Consider the following 27,515-nt stretch of genomic DNA (forward strand, 5'->3'; position numbering starts at 1 on the left):
TGTATTTATTTCCTGTTTCACAAATAAAGGACAAGTAATAGTGGCTAAGAGCTTGTCTACGTACAACTCTGCATATCCTGGTGTTGATTATGCTAATAAGCTTTCAATAGAATTGAATTTTTTAGCCTAGCATAAACAGCCTAATATAGCTTATTAGCATAATCAACACGAGGATATGCAGAGTTGTACGTAGGCAAGCTCTTAGCCACTATTACTTGTCCTTTATTTGTGAAACAGGAAAATTGAACTGGGACACAAAACTCAGACATTTGTTACACTAATGGCAAATATGTTTCCAGGCAAAATATTTCTAGTCTAAGGTTAAAAAAATCACTTAGCTCTTTTAACCAAGGCGAAATGAAAAAAAGTTTTGTTTTTATTTGCTATGTACTGTGTACTATGGCCACATGTAGAGAGGATGATGAAATGTAAAAGACTGATGGTGATAGCAGGAAATTCGAGTGGCAACCTTCAGGGATAAAAAAATTAAACCACCCTGGAAGTAGTTTCATTCCAGTTTAAGTTTCTCCAGTGGTCTCTTGCGCCAAAAGCCAGGCAATCACCATAGACTATCATTTTAAAAAGCCCAATTTTGTATCGTTCAAAAGTATTTTTTCAGTGCCATAATTTTGCCAACCAATCGAATGTAAAATGCTGTAATAAGCACCAACGCCACAAACACGCCGCGATTTTCAGCCCGGTGACTACAGCTGACGATAATTCAGCCATTGTGTTCAATTCGTGCTGTGGCTACATGATAACTTGAAATCCCTCCTTCATTCACACAAATCCAAAGCGAAGTTTTACCTCATATTACCCATGTGAATTCAGTCATGTTTGAAACCTGGAAATAATTAACAGCCTAATGGGCATGAGTAAAAACGTTATTGCCTGTATGTCAATTCACCTCATTATTTAGACACTAATATAATCGGGCCACTGTAAAACTTAATGTTAGGCTTTTTTGTTTTGTTCTTTTAAAACTTAAAGCTTTTTTAACATGGGAGTTTGTGGAGATTGACTCAGTTTCAGAGTCAGCCTCTAGTGGCCATTTAAGGAACTACGGTCTTAAAGGTTACCACTGGGTGTAGGTGTTATTTTTCTAAGTCTACATACATCAAACTTTTTGTTGTAACTAACCAATGAAGGTCTACACCTGAAGTTGCCAGATTAGTGATGCAAATACTGTGGAATCTGCAGGTGTTAATGACGTAATTTACTATGTATTTACAAGAATACATAGACGTCTCAAGAATCTAGCACCAACAGATATAACTGCCTGGGGAACTGTGATATTCATTCTCAGAGAGAAGACTCGCTCTTTAGTCTCCAAATTCACTAAATTAAGGTAACGGCTCACTTGAGATAACGTTTTTCATTTGGGGGATGCACAGTCTACATTGATTTCCTTTTTCCTTCATTTCTTTTCCTAATTTCCTTTCTGGCTTTAGTCTGCTTAGATACATGGTGTTTTAACACCCAGAATTATTGTTTAAATACCTCTACCTCCATTATTTATCATTGCAAGTCATCTCTCTGGTAGATGAGAGGAGAACAGCGAGGCATACAGAGCTCCAGCAGCTACCTCATATCTGTGATGAGTAGTCGACTTCCTGGCTGATACTGGCTCTGGATAGCAGCCCAGCTGGTCTTTGCGAGTGTGTGTGTGAGCGTGTGTGCGTTTATGCCGTTTGTCGCTCTTATAAACAGGAAGTGTCTGATGTGGCTGTCATTACCCAAAGCTCCCTGTTGCAGAGTTCAACATTTTTCTCACTTTTTTTGCTACACCTTCCATTCTCTCACTGTTCCACACTTGGGTTTTTTTCCCCTCTCTTTTTCTTTTCACTATCCGTGTAGTCTTAGCGCACTGGCACGAGAACTGTGAATGTGATCCCCAGCAGCCTGCTGCATTGCAGATAGAGACGATGAGCACACGGATTTGAGTCCTCGCATTCAAACACAGTTGAAAAGGAAAAAAGAGACTTTTCAGCCCTGTAGGCCTGAGTCATTCTTCCTTGGTTTTGCAGGAAATTAATGGCTCCACTGCCCTTGCTTTTAGCCTAGTTGGATGGCCAGCACCTCCCAATTCAGCCAGGGCTGAAGCTTCGGCATTCTCAGCTGCCATTTTCCCTCCATTTTGGGAAACCCATGTGGCTCGTTTTTTGGGTCCATGGCTGGGGTGACTCAGGCAGTCAGCAACACACAAACACAGCCAGTACACATGCTCTGCACTCGACTAAGCTTAACTCCAGTGGCACAGAAGCCACGCTTTGAACCAAGGACAGGACATGGATCAGTGCTGAGGTGCTGGTGAGTGTTACACAGGCGAGAGGTGCCGGGCTTAGAGGCCTGCTCCTCTGAGATTTACCATGCCTTAGTTTTTAGAACGCCTGCAGAGAGAGAGAGAGGCAGACGACAGAACTGAGAAGAGCCATGGATTTTCGGTCACACCTCTCTCCAACTCCTTGAATTTGAATTTTCAAGGAATTTGAAAACTTCAGGTATTGCGTGAAAGACAAATTTCGGAGCGCTGCTTTATTTTTTTCTGGATTACTAATACTGAAACCCATTCTGTTGATCATGATGTACACACCGAGGTTACTGCTGAGGTCTGGGATTACAGATGGGAAGAGCAGACCAAATGTATTCAGGAGTGCAAAATGACAGGAAATTACAAAATTGTTGTCCATCTGCGTTTATCCATCAAAGCTTGCGGAAGACGTTCTTGGTTGAGTCTACAGGTGCACTTCCATCATGTGAAGCGTTTCAGGCCATCTGGCTGAATTGTTTCCGTGTTTAAAATCTGCATGTCGCGGTGACGTGGTGACTTGGCAACTCGGCGCTCATCTGTCAAGGAACCACCAACCTCTCGATTAAGTCCCTTTAATCCTTTCTGCATTTGCCTCGTCTTTCCCCGCTCTCACCTCTTACTGAACCGAGGGGTTCAGGTGTGACGGGGAATCTGTGTGCTTACTCACACTGACGGCACCTAATCTCATTTAACATTCAGTGGTTCCGAGTGTTGGCCCTGAAGACAGTGTGGTGTGAACAATCAGCAGCCAGCGTCAGACGGTGTTCACTCCATGAATAAGACATTTGTCTACTGAGCTAATTAATCCTGAGAGGGGCCGGATGGCATCTGTCTCCGTGCCGCGTGACAGACACAGAGAAGAGGGAATTTTAGGACATAACCATGTAGGGCTGGCTTTCTCTTTCCTGTAGGAGTCGGCAAGTGGAAGAGCAGAAGCCTGACAGCTGCCTCAGGACAATGACATGAACCTTTGCCACCTTAAGTGTGTGTGTGCCTGTGTTTGTGTGGTTTGGTTATTGTAGTCTCTGAATGCACATGTGTGCTGACAGTACTGTTTTTTTTTTTCTTCCTCTCACTCTTAAAACATTCCTCTCTGTCTCCCCTCTGCCTCACACACACAAACACACAGCTACCAGTTCGGCCCACCTGGAGGATCTAGCATACCTGGATGAGCAGAGGCACACTCCATTACGCACCTCGCTGCGCATGCCCAGACAGAGCACCACCTGCGGGCCGGGTCGCTCCGGGCAGGATCTGAGAGGTGAGCAATAAGCCAGAGTAAAGGAGAGCACAAACACACACACATTTGCACAAACGTGGACCTCCTTATATACCTACTTAACCTTCTTATCAGTTATTCAGTACGAAAGACTTTAAGCATTGTCTTTACGCTGGCTATGAGAGCTACACGTGACAGACTTGAACTGATTATGCATTGAAATAATGAAGAAACTGGCACATTAGTGAGATCCGTCTTCCCCTCTCTATATAAAGACTCCAAATACAAAGGTATGAAGAATGTATTATGATAGAAAATTATTAATCTGAAAAGTTGACATCCTGGTATCTTAGTAACTAAAAGTACAAATCTCAAACTAGTGGATATCTGGATTTTGTATATTGGAAGAATGATAGGAAAGAAAGTAATATGGCTTGACTCACAGACAGATGGCAAAGTTATATGGTCATAAACCCTTAACACATGTATCAATCCCAAATAATGAATTGACCTTTAAAGAACAATTAAAAAACAAAAGGTGTTTGTTATAACATCGAATGAAGCACTTAAATGCTTAAAGGCTTAATAAATGCCATGCTGTATATGTCCATCTTTTTTATACCGTATGGCATGTGCTTGGGTTTCGTTGAGCATTTTGTTTGACTCTTTAATTTTCGTGCCATTTCTGCATCAATATGTGATGACAACGTCTTTATTTATGTACAAATCAGGCAGTAGGTGACTGTTCACCACGTATTGATAGTTTTCAACAAAATATCCTCCAATTCTTTAATTTCTTTTGTTTGTTTTCTAAATATTATGGGGACATTTAGTTTGGATTTGAGCATTTGTGTGATCTTTGTTTTTATAACCGGAATATGACAGTGAGGTGTGGATCTCACGGAGAAACCAAGCAGAGTGCACACTCATGCAGTGGTGAATCATATCCTTCCTAATTGGTTATTTTACTCTCAGAGACCATAAGCTATTAAATGAACACTGTGCTGTACCAGGTAACATTAGAGATCTGGGTTTAATAACAATCTCAACAGGAAAAGTTTACAAAGGCCATAAATGAAGTGAGCAGTAGTCATTTTCTCATGGATTTCTAAATAACCACAGAATCCGCCCCCTGCTGGTCACTAGAAAGAACACAGGTTTAAGGCTTCACTTTTCAGACCTGGAGGCTACGCCCATCTTTTATGTATATGTACTATGATATAAACTGACCCATTGCAGTCATTTACTGTAGTGAAGCATTGCAAGGACTCGGATGATTCTGTGATCAGTAAATTTGTTTTGTTTTAATTTTTTCCACCGATCGGCCAGCTGTTTCACGTCATCCACAGTTCAGACGCAGCGATCGAGACGCTGTTCTGTTCTGTTTCTCATCCACAAACAACAAATCTCGCAAGGCGAAGCTGCATGACGAGCGAGTTATTTTTAAAATTCAAATCAAAGTCAGTGACGGTTCGTTTGCGCTCTGCGGTGTCTTTCAGATGCAAATGCCTGCACGTATCGCTAAGCTCTTATAACAGACCAGTGGTGCGGCTGTGCTGTTGGTGGTGAACTCCGGATGTCGCCGGCTGTTGTCTGTTGTGTCCTCGTGTCGTCCTTCCGTTTCGCACACAATGAGCATTTTGTCATACTGTCTCACTACTAAGATAAAATTTGTCTCTGTGCTTAACATTCAGAGTCCGCTTCACTGCACATTGTTCAAGTCTCGAAAGCAGCGAGTGCCTCTGTGATGGAGCAGCCTCCTTACCACATGGCCAAATGGCCTTATGTCACATTATGTGTCCCCTTGCCCTTCTTCCTCTATCACTTAGCCAGTAATGAGCGCTGTAATGACAGCCCTCTGCCATCCGAGCGAACACAGATATGCATCCCTGTGTGCTTTAAACACCTGTTAAGACCTCACTTAGATGAGATTGTGCTCGACTGAGCGGCGATGTGATTCCCCTGCTCAAGGGCAGCTGGCTGGCGACAGAGTCAAAGAGGTTTTATAGGGAAGAGAAAGGGAAGGAGGGACATGGACATGAAGGAAAAGGGAAAAGACAGGAGACATTGGGTAAGAAGTAGTTGCTCTCAAAGCCTCACTGTTACTGCCAGAGCCACTTGTTTCAACCTTCCTCCTCTAAGGGCAGCCAAGTGTGTTTACAAGCCAAACGACTGCATCCTAGCATGCTTTCTGCCTCCTTGGATCAGTGTCAGTGCCTCCCTGAATGCTCTGCTCCTCTGCTTTCAACAGGAGAGACAGAGAATGAGACAGAGAGAGAGAGAAAAGAGAATTGAAGAACAGTGTTTTCCCCAGAAGATTATGTGGGGACGAATTACCTCAAATAATTCTTGAAATTGAAACCAGACTTGAAGTAGGGAAAACTCAGACTTAAGGATGAACCAAAGAAAAGATTATTTGATCATCCACTTCAGTTGTATTCTGTTGTCTTGAAAGCCTTTTGGTGTTGCTGACCAGATTGTTGATTTTCTAATGATGACCTGCTTTATTTTTGACTATATAGTACCGGTTTGTAATTCTTCACACATGAATAGAATAATGAACAGGCCTCACATGACCACGGAAATTTTTGTCAGTTAATTGTCAAGTTAATTTTGAGCCTCTGCAATTCCTAAACAGTGCAAAATCTTTAAGAAGTCCCTTGAACTAAAGCTGAAAGTCTGCACTTCCTCATATCCTGGTACTTTGTACATCGCCTCACTGAATTTAAAATAAGAGGATAACTTAAAAAATTGTGTCATTGTCCAAATATTTCTGGACCTTAGCTGTATTACCAGGTCCCTGCTCTCAATAATAGATGTGAAATGCAAACCTTTAGACAGATTCTACATCTAAGAAAGAGGCTCGCTGGGTATTTTCCATGAGAGGTTGCTGGATCTGGACTTACTGGAGACTGTTGGTTATGTACAGTATTGATCAGGTGGTAGCCAGCTGACAGATGCAGCTCTCTCTGTGGTTGATTCTGTCGAAGCTTCGTTTGATGCCAGCCATCGAGGGCCCAAGCTGTGCTGCTGTTTTGAGGAGAGTGAGTCAGACTGTAATGGACCTTCTTGTGCTCCTGCCTGCCTACCTCTAAGATTTACCACCCACCTTATCTTTTCACCGCAAACTCTCACATAACTGTACACTGCACACGCATTTATCCTAGCGTTCTCTCTCCTTGTCTTCGTCGCTCCACTCCATCCCTTCACCCCTCACCATCTTTTCACCTCGGCTCGCATACACAGAACAGGCTGATGGTTGCACCTTTTGGCTGATAAAATATTTTTAACTCCAAATGATTTTATTACTCCAATTTATATATCTATCTATCTATATATATATATATATATATATATATATATATATATATATATATATATATATATATATATATATATATATATATATATATATATTAGGGGTGCAACGATATTCGTATCGATATTGAACCGTTTGATACAGTGCTTTCGGTTCGGTACGCATATGTATCGAACAATACAACATTTGTAATTTATTTTATCAATTTTCCTTCTGACGATGCTGTCTGTGTTGAGCGCTCAGTGAATCTGCGTTCGACTACTCCGCGCAGATCCACTGAGCGCTCAACACAGACAGCATCGTCAGAAGGAAGAGGGCAGGGCACCTCCCCCACCCTCATTCAGATCTGGCGTTTGGAATTATTTTGGTTTTCATGTGACGTATGACCCTGAAGGTAAGCGAGTCATGGACTAAAGTAAAACAGTATGTTGGATGTGCCATGCAATGCTCAATTACATGGGTGGGAGCTAGTGTGTTAGCGCAGTTAGCTCGTTAACGTGTTGGCCGTCTAGCCCCATGCACGGAGCTATCTGCGGTAGTTCGTTAAGGGAGATTTGCCTTGTTGTGGCGTTAAGGTCATTTCAACGAGATTAACCTGAAAGCACTAGTGGGAACACAACGAATATGACTGCACATTTACGCCGACATCATCCTAGTGCAAAGACAAAAACAACAAGCATGCTACTAACTTTAGCCGAGTCATTTAGACAGCTGTTAGCACATGATTCTCCTTATGCTGCTGAGAATATAGCCCAGAAGAAGCGGATAGTATAGCTTTTATTTTGGAAAGAGCCATTTCTCTGTAATAAACTCTCTTTTCCAAAGATGAGTGATTCCTCAATCAGATACAGGGCTTGCAATATCGCTAGCCCGACGTCCCGGAGCTAGCGATTTTTTCAGTCGGGCTACCAAAATCTTTCTCTTCCCTGCCCGTCGGGCTATTGTAGGAAGGAAAAATATATGTCAATGCTTTTGCATTCTTTCAGAAATGTAGCTGGGTAATTATGTCATTGGCATCGGTGAGCCACTGTCAATATGTGACATATTGAAGTCGCGTTTGAATTTGCGCTTGTTTTTTTGCTTTCACTTTGCAATTGTGTGAACTGTGTATAGAGAGCACAGCACTGATCTGTGAGTGATGATAATTTGTGCACCAATTCCTCTGACATCGTCTGATTAATCGTTAGCTTACTATGCAAACATGACAAGTGAAATCTCCCGCAGCAAGCTTAAACATGTGAGAGGTTGATCGCGCAGAGAATCGCTGAGCTTATGTGAGTGAGTGTGTAAAAGCATTTCAGTTCTGCTGAGCCAAATAAGACAGGTCAGGGTGAAGAAGTGACAGCCAAATAAAAGCTTACCACAAAACGGAGAAGTTATGACAAATCAGACTATGAGGCAAAAAGAAAGTGCAGCTTTATGGTTTCATGGACAAAAGAATTTCTGTGGCTGCAATATGAGGAGCTATATAACCAGGGCTGCACATAAGTGGTCCGCAGGTGCGCATTCGCTGTCAAAATAAAAAACACGCACAAGGGTTAGGGTTAAATTTAAAAACTGTACTTTTGAGTTAAAATATATATTTATAATTTTAATAAATGACAAATTAAAAATGCATGAACATTTTTTTTGTATCAAAAAAATATCGAACCGTGACACCAAAGTATCGAACCGAACCGAACCGTGAATTTTGTGTATCGTTGCACCCCTAATATATATATATATATATATATATATATATATATATATATATATATATATACACACACACACACACACACTCCCTGACAGGAGTGAAAAGTAAGTAATAACTCTTAGAAATTCAGTTGAGCGCTGCATTTGATTAGACATTTAAAGGATAAGGTTTGTAATGTGCAGTATTCTTCTTACTGTCAACAAGTGACACAAGAATACCAAAGCAAAGAATAAATGGATGCCGCTAACAAGTATGACCTATGAAGCATGATGCAGTTCATTCATCTGTGCCATAGAGATCTATTGTTGTTGATTAACCTGAGCATGGTAATTTCTTTCCAGTAAGCCCCACTTATAGCAAACATATGACACAAGTACTCGCTCGAGCTACAAATGTGCATTCATTCATTCATTCAGCCTTTTAGAATGAACTTCATAGCGATTACTTTTGAAAAAGTGAGCAGCATTGACCTGGTTATTTAAAAAAATAATCCCCTTTTTAGAGATGTTTCATGTCACATGTGTGCACGCACCCGTATTTGTAACAGCGTGACAGGATGTGAACATTAGTGGTACTCCACCTCGGCTCGGTGGCACCCTTCCTTCCCCAACTCTGCTCGGTGGCATCCTTCCTTTAGTCGTTAATTAGGCTGAAACAAAATAATTCCTTCTTGAAACTCCTCAAAGTGCTTTAATTATAGAGAGTTCTGGAAAGACTCACTTCTGCTAATTCTTTGCTAATTAGTTATTTGTTTTGCTTTGTGCACCAGTAGGAGAGTGCCGTCTAGTTCTGTTGTTCACAGAGTATTCTGTAGAGTTCAGAAGTGGGGGAACTTAGAACAAACATTATATATGGATACAAAAGCACTGCAGGTCAGAAAAAACAAACAAAATGCATGTTGTGAAAACGGTGAAACGGTGGTCTAAAATTTGTTTTCCAACTTATTTCACACATTTGTTTTTTCGCACAGTTGGCACACAGCTGGAAATTATCATCTTCAGACATTTTCTTCTACTAGAATTATTCAGCTTTGTGTAAGTGAGGGTGCTGCCTGGATTGCAGAAAACAGCTGACTTTTACCTATACTCTCCAAGTGCTGTCAGATATCATGCAGATCCTGCCGGGAAAGATCGGCATGTTGCACGATCTGAAGGTTAAAGATCTTCTGACGTCCGGTCCAGTTGCATTGAACATTTGCTGACATGCACCTCCATCAGGTGATGTCTAGAAAAGTTTAGGGCCACTAATTAGAACTACGGTGGTGTTTACAGTACACATTTATTTACAGTAAACACAACTGAAGAAGAAAGGTGGTTCTCATTTCTACTTTAGTTAATGTGGTTAGATAATGGTCTAGATTTGATGACAGTGCACCAACTTGTTCGGAGCTTCAGATACTGTTATTTGCTCTCCGAGTACAAAGTCATAATTTATGCAGTCTGCATCTGATAAATGCATTTTGACTCCAGCTATCTAGGTTTGTAATATTTAAGTGTGTGTTGGGGTTCTTCAGGGGGTTTTGCATGTTATGTAACGTAATGACATAGTTTTTTTTCCCTTTGCTTGGTTCTAAGACACAAGTTAAGTAATTGCTATGCCAACAAGGAAATAGTATTTGTGAAATGATCATTCGGTTACCACGTTATTTTTAAGATCACGCATTAGCCATAGGCACATCCAGGTGTAATATGTTGCTCTAAGCTTGCTCTGCAAATTACATAAGATCAGATTTTTTTTTCCAGCAAATATTATGTAAGTTCCTGTTGTTCTGGCCATGTATTTGCTTAGCTGTAGCTCTACATCAACTGCTATAAGGCATAACTCGAGTTACAGAAAAACAATCCTTCAACAAACTAAGTTTAAGCTGGGAAGTTGTTCACCTGACCTGAGATAACCCATCACCACACTCCCCAAGAGCCCCTTGCAACAAGCGGTGATCATCTAAACTGCTTATCATCCTCCTTCCCTAATATATCCCCTCTTCCTTCACTGTTGTGCCAGTTTCACTCTCCTTTCCTCTTCCCTCTTTTCTTGTTTCTGTCCTCCACCTCCCATTCTCCTCTCCTTTCCTCCTCTGCTTCTCATCTTCCTCCTCCTCTTTTTCTCCCTCCTCAAGGCTGTTCAGTCACCGTGAGTCATCCTCACCTGGTGAATAATTAAAAAGTCTGAGACTCTCACTCCGTCTGGCCGTGGAGGGTTGGCGTTAGAGGGGGAGGAGGAGGAGGAGGGGGGAGGTGGAGTGATACCTTGCTCAATGCTGCCTGAGGTGGAGTGTTATGGGCAGGATTATGAGTAACTGCCAACCATCCCTCTCAATCGTGCACACGCGCACACACACTTGCTCTCACCATCCAAACAACTCCCCTAGCCCCTGTTCACAACATGGCTGCCATGTTTTCCTGAAATACCTGACACAGTGGAGCAGCGGTGGCTGTGCGACTTAACGTGCATGAAGAGATGTAATCGTTTCTGCCATTTGGAGGATGGTGTGAGGTTGCGCTTAGTAATTCCACAAGGACGGAAGAAGCTTTACGGGCACGTTTGGCGTTCAGTCACCCCCAAGATAATTGGATTAGCACCACTTAAAACTGAGTCTCTGGGTATTTAGCTTCCTACTTCATTGACCTGAGGTATCTAAGCTATTGTAAGTTGCAACACTGGGTGGCTTTCGGATCACCAGTTTCGCATCCTTCCTAGCGTAAAACCCAACTGGAAGAATTTTACATCAGCACAGAGTCGCTTCTGTCTGCCTCTGTGTGTGTTTGTTGAGTTAGCACTAAAATAATCTGACCTGGGAATATGGATGAAACGTCTTTTATTACACTGGGCTGCAGCTGGCACACAGCTTAGTGTAGTAAAACGCAGTGCTGGCCGTTCATTTGGTATAAACGTAGAGCAGCATTTTACCCACTTCCATATGTATCTGCATTTCTGCTGATTGTATAAGACAGAATATTCTCAGCGTAATCGTCACATTTCTTTTTGATTCTGCGATTATAATTAGCATTCCTGGAAAAAGGGCTAGTGCTTGCAACAGCACTTTGAAGTGCTGTGTGGTACAGGACATTAAGAGCAATATCAGCTCATTATCAGCAAACTGAAGTCTTTTAGAAAAGACATACAGCTCTAATGCAACGCTCACTCCCTCCTTGCCCCCTGCATAATTTGCAGCACTGTACCTGCACACACTGAAGAAAGAAATCTGTACACGTTCACCATCTTTCTCCTAATGTATAGTTTCTACTGCTCTGACTCACAGCATGCTTTTTTTTTTTTTTTTTTTTTTGCTACTATGCTGCAGAGTGTGAAATGAACTACTGCACTGGCTATTATCTGACCAGCAGCTGTTTCTCACTGCATACTGCAAGAATCTGATTAAACTTTACCCCAGCGTACAACCCAAAACGAAAACCAAGGTGAAAATCAGATTTTTACAGTTCGTTTGAGGTTCCCTGTAATAACTTCAGATTCTGGAATATTTTACGTGAAATTGCAGTTAACGGGCTTCAACACACATGCACATGCGCACATTTGAGCAAAATAGGCTGTGGAGTTGAGGTTGGAGTCTCTCTTCACGGGGTCAAATTACTGCTCGAACTGGATTCAATTACTTTTATGGGGATTGATTGATCTCGCCCAGCGCAATGGAACCAATTAGATTCTCCCAAAAGTGCAAACCCTCTCCAACCTCCCCTCCAGACATGCTGAGAAATGCGCTCAATGTAATTCAAAGGATTTCAATTAGTAATCGACCCTGGTCTGGTGGTTCCCCATATTTCTGACATGATGATGTGCTGATGCTGCTGCTTCCTCCCCCCCCCCCCCCCCCCCCCCCTCCACTGAGTTACACCTTACCCTGTGCTCTGACACACTGCACACCGCTGTCAGTTTCCATTCCTGTCCTCACTGCCTTATTTTTGCTTCTCTCTCATTACCCTCTTTCTTCTTCTCTCTGTCTTTCGCTTGCTGTTTGTCCCAGCTTCTGCAAATAGCACCCATGCCTGGCAATCGCAGTCACGTAAGTTACTTCAACTTTCATTTGCTGCAACAGGCAGCGTGTTCTGCTCAAACTCGCTCTGCTTGCTGGCTAATGCGCTACATGTGCTCCAACACTCTCACCAGCAAAGCGTTTGGATTATTCACGTAAAACTCTAAGCTCGAAATCGGGCGTAGCTGCCAAATGCTGAGATAACACTTAAAGGAGTGACACCGTCTAGAAAAGAGCGTGTTTTTACTCTCAAAACTCCAACCAGTTTAAAAGATGAGGCCTGGGAGATGACACTCAGAGGCAGCAGACTACATTTTTACACAGATTTTTATCACACAGCTTCTGAAGTTCATACCAGATTCATTTTAGCCTCATTAGTCTTTAATGGTCCATATGTTGTGCTGAAAAGATGCCCAACCTCTGCAGGACTTTAGTTTAATTACTCCCCCTAGTGAGTAGAATCAACAGTCGACCATGACTGTTAAAAGCAGTCACTCCCTCGACTTCTTAAAAAATATCTTTGACAACCGCGTGAACTCAAAGATTGTTTTGTTGTAAAATATGGGCTGGTAAGTGGGGAAGATTGACAATAAAATGGTGTGAATAATAAATTCCTGGGAAGTAAAAAGTTGTCATCTTTACGTCTTTAAAGTTAAATTTTCTTGCCTTTAGTGTTCCAGAAAGTGGATTACTCCAGCTACAACTTGTAGGGATAAGTGTGCAAAACGTCAAATCAGTGGTGCATTTACTGCCATATTGTGCACCAATGTGTAGCTAATTGTGCACTAATACAGATGGATACATTGTATGCACCTATATCGAGTTCATGCACGCTGTATAATATATTATTACTTGTATTAACGCAACTACAAGGTGGACTATTATTGCAAAATATTAAAGTAATGACACAGCTTGTCGCTGAAATACCACAAACTCATTCTCTATAACCCCGCAGTGCGTTTTGCTCCCTATCGGCCTCAAGACATCGCCCTCAAACCTCTGCTGTTTGAGGTGCCCAGCATCACCATGGACTCGGTCTTCACCGGCCGCGAATGGCTCTTCCAAGAGATCGACGCCCACCTCAACAACCCCAACGTCAGCACCAACCAGGGCGTGGTGATAGTAGGCAACATCGGCTTCGGCAAGACGGCGATTATCTCTCGCTTGGTGGCGCTCAGCTGCCACGGCACCCGCATGAGACAGATTGCTTCAGACAGCCCCCAGGCCTCACCCAAACGTAGGCATATGTTAATTTTAAATATGGTTTGCCTGGTTTTGACTGCACAATCTTAGTAATCACAAAAAAAAAAAACCAAGCTGACTTCCAGTTTAAAATTGCAGTACTTTGGAAATCTTAATGAGTCTTCAGCCGTTATGTAAAAATATTTCACATATTTGAGCTGCCCTTGAGTGTGTTTGGCTGCCTTGTGTCCAGATGGAGAGGGGCTTCCTCTTACCCAACCCCAGCCTACGCATGGCACCCTCGGAGGAGGCAGCTGTCCCGGGACCCCAGAGATGAGGCGACGTCAGGAGGAAGCCATGAGGAGGCTGGCATCTCAGGTACTGGACACACCTTCACTTTTCAGCCTGCAGTAAACAGACAAAACACAGAAAAAGAATCCGGGTTAAACATTTGTCTCAAAGTATCAAAACACTACAGCTGATTGGTGTGTTTTTGACTTTTCCCCCCTCTCGTAGAGTGCTTTTACAAATGCAAATTATCTATTTTTCAACCATTTGCTTCACAAATAAGTGTGCTTGAAGTGATTGTAATATGAAATTTGCTGCTCTTATTTGATTGCCGTATATTAAGGCAGTGTAAGTGCACAAGCTCAAACCACTCATGTGTATTTCTACCTCCTGGCACTTCCATATCCCCCGACTTTTATTTTCACAGCAAAATCAGTTGCCAAATATTGTGTCAAGAGAATTTGCATGCCTCTGTATTGTTTTGGATTTTGCAAAGCGTATCTGACTACCGAGGGGGAAAAAATTTCTATTCAATCATCTAAATGGTCATCTTAGATTTAAGGTTAGCCTTGAAATTTCCTTGATTTGATAAGATAATTGTCTTTTCATGTCTTAAATTCACATTGTTAGTAGGATAGCCAGTGACATGCTCTTTTGAAAATACCTTTACCAAGTACATGCGCAGAGATGGCTCATGTTCTGTCAGAAATTATGCAGTTTCAAGCTTTTGAAAGAAAGTTTCTTGCTACCAGCAGGCACTCACAAGGGGCTTAGTCCTGAGGTGGTAGAATTCAAAAACAGGTGCTGGAGATAAGCTGCGACTTTGCCTTTGCCCTTTTGAAACGTTCCAAATTACGTGTGTGGCTCTTTGTTGTGGTAAATGCTTTTAAATGTTGAGCATTAACTTCCTCTAACCTGCCCGCGATGTAAACCCTTTGTGATGTGTGAAGCCGGCTCTCTTTCCTGCTCTTCTTCCTGTCTGCTGTTGCACCTCAGTACCCCCTCCTTCCCCTGCTGCGTAGCCATCTGCATCCCCAGTCCCAGCCTGATGCATTATGCAGATGTGTTTAAAAAAGAAAAAACAACTTTGCCAGGGAGCCTTATGAAATATTTATACCTGCAGAAAGCCATTTCCCAGCCAGGCTATTAGATCGTGTTAACTCTGTGAATTAATAATTGAGCTCACTCCCTTTTTCACCCCTTTTGTTTTAAAGCCCTTTATTCCACTGTGACCAAAAATTAGCATTCCATTTTGATTAGTCTTCTTTTTTTTACCCCCTTCCTTTTTTCTCACTGCCCTCTGATCGTTGCCACCGCTTCTGAAAGTTCAAGCTCTTTGTGATCTCTTAGTCCCCTGGAGTGCTCGGTCACACCTGCTGCTATTGTTTAGCCGGCTAACCTCTCAGAAAATTCACCTGCCCTCTGCTATTTTCCATCTCACCATGTGCCTGTGCAAAAATAACTTTCTTCTTTTAAAACTCATTCTTATATTTGCTTAATCAGTTAATCTGAACATGTTTCAAGTACGTAGCTGTGAATTATGACAGTTTAACACTTGACTCCTTCGTACAACAGTCTTCTCACACATGAGCATGCATGAACTAACTCAGAGTCAGTCTCTTTTGGCAGCCGGAAGCGATGAATTATTAATAGCTAAAACCATACAGCGAAACGAGCAGTATTATGTTTCATTATGCTGCAATCATCCACCATGAAGTTGACTCAATCCCAAATGAGTTGTAGCTGTTGTACACCGGGAAAGCTGGCTTTGCACTGACAGAGCCCTGAAAAAAGTGTTATTTCTAAAAGTGTGTCATGTGTCCCCAAGTGCTCCTTGACACCGATCTTGAGTTTGCAATATCCAAAGGTTGCTCAAGGTTGGGAGTACCAGAGGGAAATGGGGAGTGTTCACCTTTACAATTCTCCAAATGACCTGGCTTGCAATCTTCTCCCAACTCTCTGTCGCCCCCAGGTGGTGGCGTACCACTACTGCCAGGCAGATAACGCCTACACCTGCCTGGTGCCAGAATTTGTGCACAATGTTGCGGCTCTCCTGTGCCGCTCACCGCACCTAGTCGCCTATAGGGAGCAGCTGCTGAGGGAGCCACACCTGCAGAGCATCTTGAGTCTGCGGTCCTGCGTCCAGGACCCCCTGGCCTCCTTTAGGAGAGGGGTCCTAGAGCCTTTGGATGCACTTTACAAAGGTGAAGCATTTAGAGTTTGTATTTCTCAAGTATTTCTGCATATGTGGACAGATTAGCTCAACTAACCTAGGGAGAAGAGGGAAAAATATAATTCTGAAAAAAAAAAGGAAAACACTGGAAGATTATTAACTTAAACTATAGCTACCAGTTTGAAATTGCAAAAAATTGTCACTAAACGTAATAAATAGCTTTAAGTGTAGTATTAAGTAAAAGTAGTGGACAGGTGGTTGAAATTGAGTATGTCTTTCTTTATATTTTACTTCCAGTTAGCCAGTTAATTTTAAAAATGATCTTGAGCAATAGTTCTCCAGGTTTTTTGATGGTATTTCAAAAATGTTCTTTGGACATTGGCTGCTTTTATTCATTTTCAGTCCAGTCCTTGTACATGAATCATTTTCAGATCAATGTTTATTTTTAAGCCACTTAACCCTGACCTATAAATCAAGCATTAAAAGGGCACCAAACTCAAAGGAAATAGGCAGTAAACAGACAGCTTAGCAAAGAAAATTTTTTAAATTGTATCTTTAGGCACTTTGTTGCCTGTCACAAAAAACCTGATTTTCCTCTGTTTTTTTAGTTGAATCTATGAAAAATGCCAAATATAACAGTTTGACAGGCATGAAATAGTATTTTTGCACCACCAAGGTGATTCATAAAGACCTATTAACAGGAAAAAAATGTCTTATCTTGGCATGCTATGAACAATTTTTTTTTAGGAAACTGGGCAAGTGGAGTACAACTGGCAGGTTTGACAGGGCCTTTAAGGTAGGACAGATTAAAGAAAGGCTGGGATAGGTGGTTTAAAATAGTAACCATTACAATTCAGAGAAAACATGCATATTGCACTTGATCTGCTCTATGTGTTTGACAACATTATATTGTTAAGGTTTAGAGCAGCTACATTTGAGATGTCTGTAAGCTCCATCTTTCCCTTTCAGACATTAGTAGTTTCACTTCAGCTGTTTGAGGTCCTGAGCTGTTTATAATACATAAAAAGGTTCATCTTTTTATTACATGTTTTCACTTAATTTTCTCTGTAGGTCTAAATGTGTTGATAATTTACATATTGAGCTGTAATTTTTAACAAGTTAAAAGTATTTTTCTCACAATTCAAACTTTGTGCCCTTTCACAGTCTAATTTATTCCCTGACTTGACACATTGGTTCAATATTAATTTCCTTATACTCAAAGTACTCACAGTATAATTATTACCATATCAAATTTCTTTCTCAGTGCTTGATCTTCAGTTGTGTTGTGGGCTCGGGAAGATATTTCAGTCAGGACAACTGTAGTCTAGAAAAAATTACATTTCCTTCTTTAGTAATGAATATTTTGGCAGAATGGTTCTGTTCTGGGACCTCTGTTAAACTTCCTCATACATACATGGAAAGCCAGGGCTGAGGAGAACAGCAGCAAGACACAGATGAAAGGAGAAACTGGGGTGGAGGAGGTTTGCAAAGTGGCTTGCACAGGGAGCAGCAGCTGTAGGCAGGTTAAAGCAGCATGCTTTTTAGCTGCGCCATAAGGTGATGTGGACTCGATTGCAGCAATTGGGGCTGAGCTTGACTTCATGGCCTGCCTGAACTTCCTCTAACCTTCACCCCGTGTTTTTCAGAGAGGAAGATTAACTCTGAGGAGGATCTCATTATCCTCATTGACGGCCTCAACGAGGCTGAGTTCCACAAACCAGACTATGGAGACACCATTGTCTCCTTCCTCACCAAAACCATCAATAAGTTCCCTCCCTGGCTCAAACTGGTGGTCACAGTCAGGACCACGCTACAGGTAGAAGTCATACCATCTTATTATTTATTTTTGACCTCTATATGAGTTCCTGTACTTGTGAGTATCTACAGTTTAACAGTATCGTTCTACCAACGTCATGAAAAATGACTTCCTAACTGAAATCATTCTGACTCTCCAGGAGATCACCAACGCGCTGCCTTTTCACCGAATCTCTCTGGACAGCCTGGAGGAGAATGATGCCATAGACCAGGACCTGCAGGGCTACATCCTGCACCGCATCCACAGCAGCCCGGAGATCCAGAACAACATCTCGCTCAATGGCAAGATGGACAACACCACCTTCGGCAAGCTCAGCACCCACCTCAAGGCCCTGAGCCAGGGATCCTACCTGTACCTCAAACTCACCTTTGACCTCATTGAGAAGGGCTACCTTGTCCTCAAAAGCTCCAGCTATAAGGTATAAATTTGTTATGGCTTTGACACTTATGCTAATATACCTAACCCGACACTGACCTCAGAATTAATGAAGTCTGTGCATGCACGTCACTTATTATTTGCAGATGCACTGCTGGAGAGCTGTTTTTGTTTACCTGCACTCTGACATGCATTGTGTAGAAGTACTTTCAAATAACTCTGTTTTTGACAGTCTGAATACAACACATCTTTCATAAATTATGCATTTGAAATGTTTTGTTGTAGTATTTCATTATGAAATATTTTATCTCACGGCCCCAGATTCATTTAATTTCATGTATTCAGACAGGCTTCCAAACTTTATTTCTTAAAAAAAACATTAAAAAATGACATCTGATAAATCCACATTCTTCTCTCTAAGGAAGAGAAAGTGGAATAGTTGAAGATGGGCTGTACAAACATGATCCATTATTCATGTGGTGTAGGGTTATATCCAGAGGAAATCAGCATTACAAATCCCTCCTTCCATCCTTCCTTCCTCAGGTGGTTCCAGTCAACCTGGCTGAGGTATACCTGCTGCAGTGCAACATGCGCTTCCCCACACAGTCATCGTTTGAACGGGCGCTTCCCCTGCTCAACGTGGCTGTGGCCTCGCTCCACCCGCTGAATGATGAGCAGATATATCAGGCCATTAACGCTGGTTCGCTGCAGGTAAGCTATTCCAAAACACACAACACCTCAGACCTTTGGACCTTCTAGTGAGGCCGTCAGTGGAAGAAAACGGTGTTCTTGTTGATATTAAAACTAGACATCCTGTTAAGGGGCAAGGAGGAAATAAAATTCAGCTTTGATGCTTTTTATTGTTGATGATTAATTAAACACTGCTGGCTTCTGAGTAGGGGTAGACAGAAAATAACCAGTTTTCTTTAATGGGTTTCAATATACAAATATATTGAAAAACTTCAAAATTGCTGAAATACTATTATAGAAGGAAGATTTTCATGTCTTTAAACATTAAAACATCATCCTCTTATTACTCATATTTGTGGTGATATTTGTGCAGTATTGTTTGCTTCCCTGACTGATATCGACGTCATCTAGGCAGCAAATCCTTCAGGACATAACTGTTGATAAACGCATGCTTTTGATCTCCGATCTTTAACATTGAGACCATGTTTGTGGTGACAGGGCACCCTGGACTGGGAGGATTTCCAGCAGCGTGTAGATAACTTGTCGGTCTTCCTTGTGAAGAGGAGGGATGGCACCAGGATGTTTGTTCACCCCTCCTTCAGAGAGTGGCTGATCTGGAGAGAAGAAGGGGAAAAAACAAAATTCCTGTGCGACCCTAGGTGAGAAGGGGCAGGCAGACATGAGAAAAGAGACTCTCCCCATCATGATTGCTGAAGATGATCGTAAGAAGGTTTAATAAAATCATAATAAAACAGAGGTTTATTAACCGGATTTTGGGGAACATGTGAACAGCTTATTGGATTTTTGGGGAGAAAGCTGTGAAGAATTCACAGGCAGTATTCTCATTATATTTAAAATTGCATCTATAGTGTCACATAATCAGAATCTTTAAATGCAAACGTCTCTGTTTACACTTTATTTTCCTGCATTATAATTAAAACTCCACAGATAACAAAATGTTATGACCTGATGACTCAGTCTCAAGTATTGAAAGTGTTTTTCTGTCTCCACAGGAGTGGGCACACCCTTCTGGCCTTCTGGTTCTCTCGGCTGGAGAACAAGCTGAACAGGCAGCAGACGATTGAGCTGGGCCATCACATCCTCAAAGCACATATCTTCAAGGTATACTGTTGTTTGTCCTCACACTCGTCTATAGATACACACATACACGCCCCCACGCAGCTGTGGTCTAGCTCTGCAGTAATGAATATTTACACACTGTCTCTCTCTTTTCAAGGGTCTCAGCAAGAAAGTCGGAGTTTCCTCATCCATCTTGCAAGGCCTGTGGGTATCCTACAGCACAGAGGGTCTCTCAGCTGCTCTTTCTTCACTCCGAAACCTCTACACTCCAAACATCAAGGTACAGGTGCTAGCACGGCTGAGAGGAGGATATTCAAAAACACTCTGGATACTAAAAAATGAAAACTTCTCTGACTATGCTTCAAAGAGATCTGCCTCTCTCTGGACTGAGATGGTTTGAATACCCAAAGTCATAGTTTGCAGTGGTAGCTTTTCCTCATATTTCTTTATTTTTGTCTTTAATCCATTTGTTTAGGTGAGCCGGCTGCTGATGTTGGGCGGCGCCAATGTGAACTACCGTACAGAGGTGCTGAACAACGCCCCCATCCTCTGTGTCCACTCCCATTTGGGCTACATGGACATGGTGGCTTTGCTGCTTGAGTTTGGCGCTTCTGTTGACGCACAGTCTGAAAGCGGCCTCACGCCGCTGGGCTACGCTGCTGCTGGCGGGCATATGACAATTGTGACTGCACTCTGCCGCAGGAGAGCGAAGGTTTGTGAACGGAAATGGCAAGGGGAAAAACTGGCCTGATTTCCATGTAACATGTTTTTGATCAAATCTATATCCTGCTACCAGGTGGACCACTTGGATAAGAATGGTCAGTGCGCGCTGGTTCACGCAGCCCTCAGGGGCCACATGGAGGTTGTGAAATATCTTATCCAGTGTGACTGGAGTATGGGGTCGCAACAGCAGTCACCGCAGACTCAACAACAGTCGACCTTCACCAAGAGTCACGCAGTCCAGCAGGCTCTTATCGCTGCAGCCAGTATGGGATACACAGAGGTACAGCAGGGACACATGAATGGGGACGAATTTGGGTTATTATGCCACATAAATGGTTCTTCAAATCTTAACGTGATGATTAAAACCTGGGTACTCAAGCCTAGTCACCTACAGACAGATTTAGACTTGCAATCAATGCATGATTTAGATTTCTGCAGGAAATCTACGTCCTAACTCATGATGTAACTGAATGTAACCCTTCTGAACCCAATGCTGCAACCTTCCATGCTATTCAAGTTGTTGCGGACTGCATTGACCCGACATGTGGTTACATGTCTCGGTATGTGTACGCCAGGTTACGTGGAAAGTTGCGGTTAAAAGGTTTCGTTATGTTGGAAGTTACAGTGTAGGTTTCCTGCATAAGTCTAAACCATGCATAAATCAGGGAAACAAACAGAGGGAAAGGCTTAAAGCTGAGATGGTTTACATGAGAATCGTACTTAAGGAAAACAGGAATCTCAAACTACATGTTTTTGTTATTTAACTTCTTTAATTAAGTACTTTATTTGTATTTGTATTTTTTTTCCATTTTTGAAAACAAGCGTTAACACATTTTTATTATTTTATTATCAGAGTGTCCTCCAGGACATTGTGAAATGTAATAATAAATATCTTTGAAACACTTTTAATAAGTTAAAGTTGACAGTCAGTTGTTGACTATATACAGACACTGATCAAACTTTTAGCCTGCTGCATTAAATTATAATGCATATGGAACTTTGATGTTCTGGAGCCTAACTGGACCGCCTTAAATTTTAATTGAATACCACTGCTGTTCAGTTCCTTTGAGCTTATTTCTATTATTGACTATTTTCATTTTGTTGAGTCTCTGTATTAAGTTGTAATAAAAAAAAAGTGACATAAAATGCTAGAAGTACTTGTTATTGCACCATTTTTGTGGCTTCATGTACAGCATTCACACCAATGGTGGTGGTAAATCAGATTTAGTAACCCTGTAAAAGAAGCAATAACTATAGAATTTCTCATTGAGGCTTGTTCTGCTGTGTAAGCCATCTGTTAAAGATGCTCTCTGTAGTCATCACTTGTTGGGGGAAGAAAAGGAAGGTTACATTAACTTTTACACATTTGAAGTCACTTAGAAATGCCACTATTTTTTAAAGTAAGGCTATTAGCATTATATTAATCAGAAATGTTGTAAATGGTGAACAATGCAGTCACTCATTGCTATTCATTCATTCATTCATTCATTCATTTGCTTTTTGATACACTAGCCACAGATATACTTTTTCAAACATCACTCCTGTTTTTTGTTTGTTTTTCAACCCCATTGACAGTTTTATGGTGTTAAAATTCCAGCTGATCATGTTAGCTCAGCTCAAAATTCAGATTTCAGAGTACAAGTTCAGTTTTTATAGGTTTGCTGTCCCCTTAGGAATAATTTTCTTCTGGGACTTTGTTTTCACACAATAGGATGTGCTACTCCCTTCCCAAACCACCACAAAGTTAATCAAGCTGCCAGCTGAGGCCTGTTAGGAGTTTATTTCTCAGATTGTGATGTTCCTATCCTCTCGCTCAGTTATGCAGCGATGTCTTCCACTTCTTTCTGTTTTGGGAGGGGAGTAGTACAGACCGCTGTATGAGAACTGAAATGCGGTTCATTTCTGAGAACTTAATTAGATTCAGAATAAAGAGGCTTTTGGTCTTTTTAAGAGGGACAAGAAAATGATGCTCTGAATACTCAACTGTCCAAATGTGCCTATTTAATCAGCAGAACAGTTTTCATATTTAAAACTGGATAATTGGATAAACATACAATAGGTTACACAATGTGTCACTGAAACATGGGCGTGATGATTGCTGATAATTGGCCTATCTGGTATGTTTGTGTGTAACTACCAGCTGTTAATCACACGTACCTGCTGTAGGGTTTGGAGAAAAAGCACTTTGGACATTTTTAAATATATGAATTATATGAAGTTAAGCTGGATGGTAAATGTAATGCGATTCCTAATGTCAGCTCACTGTAATATAAATATATTCTGCAGTTGACTGGCAGAGATCTGGTTGTCAGCACTGTTGCTGATGACTTGTGTACAATCCGGTCTCTCAGATCAGATTACAACAGATTTAAAGGGTAGTAGATTTCGCTCTGTAAGAGGAAACTTGGACATTAATCAGTGCCATCTTGAATCTTATTCCCCATCAGATCGTGTCTTACCTGCTGGACCTGCCAGAGAAAGATGAAGAGGAGGTGGAGCGGGCTCAGATCAATAACTTTGACACTCTGTGGGGAGAGACAGGTGGGAATCCATACTGTAACTGAGCATTATGTATCTAAAACCACCAGTTCAGAATAACAGATGACTGTGAATGCTCATGTTAAATCCCCTGTGTAAATGCAAAGATGTATCATCGTTTTTTCCCCATAAAGTTCAGACTGATGGAGTTTCTGTGAGAGGGTTTTTCACTGCGAGGCAGAGCGCTGCAGTGCGGATGTGGGAGATGTTTCTTGTGTGTCTGCTGCTGGCTGCTGCTGCGTCAGACGCTGATGACAGTGCAGTGGTGTCATTGGAGCATAGACAGGGCTGGGCCCACACAGGGGAGAGGAGGGGGGCTTTGACTGAGCTCTAGGGTGCTTAGAAATGACTAGTCTGATTGCAGGATGTTGAGAAATGTAATGTATCATTATAACCTAGAGCTATAAAACCTCATTGCAATCTTTAGTGCCCCTGCTACAGTTTTGGAACGACTGTCTTCTCACTGTTGAAGAGGGGGAGTCATTCAGCTCTGCTTTCATTGTTTATAAGGGTTCAAAAGGGTAACAGCTGTTCTGGCACATGATTTCCAATCCCAGTGTTACTAGATAGGTCAAGTGGAAGTATGTTAACAGCCTGAGGGAGACTATGCATATTGACACTTAGAGTTTATGATATACCTAAATGTTTCTCCAGCAAAGAACAAGTAGGTTGAAGCTGGGCTCACACTACCAGGTCTGCTGCCGCTCTGATTCAGTCTGCTGAAATGATTTCAATTACATCTCTCCTCTCCTCGTCACTTAAAGTACCTGCGTCTTATGTACATTAAAGCAATAATCAAGTCAGTATGTGTAAGTGTAATCTCTATGAACCTAAAGCTCGAGCTTCATACTGGTCTAAACTCTCTTTCTCACAGAGAGAGGATATCCTTAATATGGTCATCGGGCTCAGCAGTCTCTCAAGTCTGTTATTCAAATTAGAATAAAGTGAAAAGGGAAAGGCGTTCAAATGGCTTACTTCAGACAGAGGATGAATTAGGGGCTCAAGTCCCAGCATGAGATTAATAAGGATTCTTTTGACTTACTAAAAAACGAAGATATGCAATTATGCAAAAAAGTATGGAGTTGGAAATGAGCAGATGATAATATGCTAATTTTGTGCTCCTAACTAGCCATAACATCACACGGTTGTGTATCTGTGCATTCAGCTCTAACTGCAGCCTCTGGTCGTGGGAAGCTGGAGGTTTGCCGTCTGTTACTGGAGCAGGGTGCAGCTGTGGCTCAGCCCAACAGGCGAGGCATCGTCCCACTGTTCAGCGCCGTCCGGCAGGGACACTGGCAGGTCAGTGGCCACCTGATCCTATTTGCTAAATGAATATATTTTGCTTTGAAAACTTGCAAAAAAATGAAAAATTTGGATGCATCTCATTAGGCTTTGGGAAAAGCTTAATTTTCCCTGCTGTTGCCTAATCTAACTGTCAGAGTAATAGTTTTAAAAATGAATTTCTAGCTGCAGTTTTCGTGTTAACTTATCTCTTTGATGTTGCATTGGGTGTTGCAGATTGTGGACCTTTTACTTACACATGGAGCAGATGTGAACCTGGCTGACAAGCAGGGTCGTACGCCTCTGATGATGGCCGCCTCAGAAGGACACCTGGGAACTGTTGAGTTTTTACTAGCTCAAGGTGAATAAAGAAAAGAACTTGAAAGCAAATTGAAACTCAGTCAGGTCAATGTATTTAGCTAAAAAAATACTTCTGTCACAGCAGGAAACCGATACAACATTGTAATTGTTGTTGGGAAGTGTTTGTGCACATCTCTCAACAGATCTTCTGAACTCAAATAGTGAAGGGAAGAAATATGTGTCGGTATTTGCCTGATGGTCATGCTAGCACTGCTAAATGTTTCTGTATTTGGACTGGGTGCAAACACAAAGTTGTATATCAAAGTCAGACATGATGGATGGCAGGAGAATCAGATTTGACAGGTCACAGGAGCCAGCGAAGGATAAAAGAAAATCCCCTTAAAATGGAAAAGATTTAAAGCAAATATATTTGCCTCAAATTGATTTGAGATTACAACACAAGAATACTGACTGCACTAATAAAACTGAACCTAATTACGGTTTTCAAATTATGTTTACTGTAATTGGATCCAAATGAAATCAATGGCAAATTTACAAAATCAATCAAAAGTAATACAGCAGTTAGTTATTAAAAAAACAGAGACGCACAAATACAAACCAGCCAACCACAGATGGAGATTACTCTGAGATGGAGTACAAAAATACGCTTGGCTGCGTCTCACTGTTCCTTGTATTGTTTCCCGTCCCAGGAGCCTCCCTGTCATTGATGGATAAGGAGGGTCTAACTGCTCTGAGCTGGGCATGTCTGAAAGGCCATTTACCTGTTGTCCGCTGCCTGGTGGAGAGCGGAGCCGCCACTGACCACGCGGACAAGAACGGACGCACGCCCCTCGACCTGGCTGCCTTCTACGGCGACTCTGAAGTGGTATGTAGCTAATGTGGAAACCAAAGGAATGCATATACGACACCCATACGTAGCTCGTATGTGTCTGAGCAGGTTTTTATATTGCTGACATTGATTTAGCAAATTTGTAACTAGCTTAGCTATTTCTATGGTAAGCTATAGAGTAGTATGATTTCTTTTTTATAGACAGAGGTGTCAAACATAAGGCCAAGGGGCCAGAATGGGCCTGGCAAAGACCCTAATCCGGCCTCACTGGGCATATTTCAAACATTTTAAGGAAAGCACCAAATTTTGACTTTTAAGTATATTTTCACAAGTTCTACAACATTACCTTTACTGATAAAGACCTCCCAAATGGTCATACATAATAATAATAATAATAATAACTATCAGCAATTTGACCTACAGTAACTCGTCTTGCTGGATCAGACCACACCAGCCTTCACTTCTCACGTGCATCAGAGACTCCTTGGCCAACCATGGCCCCCGTTGCTGGTTCATCACTGTTCCTTTGTTGGCGTAATGTACAAGAGAGGCTTTGGAATCCTGGATGATATGTCTCTCTGTCCTTCTCTTTTTCGCTCATTCACTCCATTTTCTTTGTCTCTCCAGGTCCAGTTCTTGGTGGACCATGGGGCCATGATAGAGCACGTAGACTACAGCGGGATGCGTCCTCTGGACAGAGCAGTGGGCTGCAGAAACACGTCCGTGGTAGTCGCCCTGCTAAAGAAAGGAGCCAAGATAGGTAAGAGCAAGTTGACAGAATTAAAGAACCTATTATTTAGCAAACAGACGAGGGACTCTTAAGTGCAGCACCTTTGTTCTGTAGCACCACATAACAGCATTATTTGCCTGCTGTGAAATAAGATACAATTGGAGATTGTATTTTGGCTGAAAAGGTCATGCATCGGCGTTTAAGCATGAGCTGCATGAAAGACTATAAAAGGAGAATTCACAAGATGATTGTGTACACACTTCCTGCTGGTCATTATAGAGCACTGTAGTACTCCAGTGTAATAAGCCATGGATTCAGGTTTGTGTCTCCATGTAGCATAAACAACTTCCTGCTACTGTATGCCATCCCACCCCCCTGGTGCTGCTTCTCCACAGCTATTTATGGCTCTGATGTGTTTCTTTTTATTGTACTACTGTTGCTGTTGTGTTGTTTTGCTCTCTCTCTCTCTGTCATGTTCTCTCAGCGCCTCTGTTTGTCTCTATCGCTCACGCTATCTCCCTGTTTCTCTCACAATCACGTCCCCTCTCTCGATTCCTCTGCGGTTGCTCAGAGACAGGTTGTTATTAGCGCTTGTGGTGGTTTCTTTTTGTTTTTTTCTTTTGTATCTTTTTGCTGAGGCACTTATCTCCGCTTCTCACTGCTGCTTGTATTCCTTTTCTCACTTCTCTTCCTCCTCCACCATCATCACCTCTCTTCTCTTTCACCCTCCTGCTGTTTCTATCTCTTTCTTTCCTCTCATTCCTACGCACTCCCACACCCCTGTTTCCCTGCAATCCTGCCCTCCCCTTCCTACTTACACTCCATCCCTTGCTCATGACCTCCCTCCTCTTCCCCTCTTACTCCTATCCCCCCGCCTCTCTCTCCGGCCCCAGGATGTCAGACGCTGCCCAGTCGGCCCCGAGGTAAAGCCAAGGCTGTCGACTTCTCACCCTACC

The 27,515-nt window shown here is 42.0% G+C and overlaps 1 protein-coding gene and 1 long non-coding RNA gene across 12 annotated transcripts in view; one reads left to right on the plus strand and one right to left on the minus strand.

The window, feature by feature from the left end:
* tanc2b (tetratricopeptide repeat, ankyrin repeat and coiled-coil containing 2b) overlaps positions 1-27,515 on the plus strand; it is a 184,689-nt gene that overhangs the window by 147,571 nt on the left and 9,603 nt on the right. For 8 of the 11 annotated variants that reach the window (XM_082544448.1, XM_082544451.1, XM_082544449.1 and 5 more), the window contains 18 exons: positions 3,441-3,572; positions 12,525-12,563; positions 13,489-13,770; positions 13,969-14,093; positions 15,976-16,207; positions 17,823-17,992; positions 18,132-18,410; positions 18,911-19,078; positions 19,556-19,716; positions 20,071-20,179; positions 20,295-20,417; positions 20,613-20,849; positions 20,934-21,140; positions 23,308-23,401; positions 24,564-24,697; positions 24,917-25,040; positions 25,690-25,865; positions 26,457-26,589. In XM_082544448.1, coding sequence (XP_082400574.1) covers positions 3,441-3,572; positions 12,525-12,563; positions 13,489-13,770; positions 13,969-14,093; positions 15,976-16,207; positions 17,823-17,992; positions 18,132-18,410; positions 18,911-19,078; positions 19,556-19,716; positions 20,071-20,179; positions 20,295-20,417; positions 20,613-20,849; positions 20,934-21,140; positions 23,308-23,401; positions 24,564-24,697; positions 24,917-25,040; positions 25,690-25,865; positions 26,457-26,589 — 2,925 coding nt within the window. Of the gene's footprint in view, positions 1-3,440; positions 3,573-7,160; positions 7,244-12,524; positions 12,564-13,488; positions 13,771-13,968; positions 14,094-15,975; positions 16,208-17,822; positions 17,993-18,131; positions 18,411-18,910; positions 19,079-19,555; positions 19,717-20,070; positions 20,180-20,294; positions 20,418-20,612; positions 20,850-20,933; positions 21,141-23,307; positions 23,402-24,563; positions 24,698-24,916; positions 25,041-25,689; positions 25,866-26,456; positions 26,590-27,515 lie in introns of those variants that run through there. The other 3 variants (XM_082544450.1, XM_082544452.1, XM_082544447.1) reach the window with 2 other exon arrangements.
* LOC309713108 overlaps positions 1-27,515 on the minus strand; it is a 147,392-nt gene that overhangs the window by 73,610 nt on the left and 46,267 nt on the right. The window lies entirely within an intron of this gene.

Source organism: Aulonocara stuartgranti (assembly GCF_965226115.1).
Source record: "Aulonocara stuartgranti genome assembly, chromosome: 8".
Lineage (NCBI taxonomy): Eukaryota > Metazoa > Chordata > Actinopteri > Cichliformes > Cichlidae > Aulonocara > Aulonocara stuartgranti.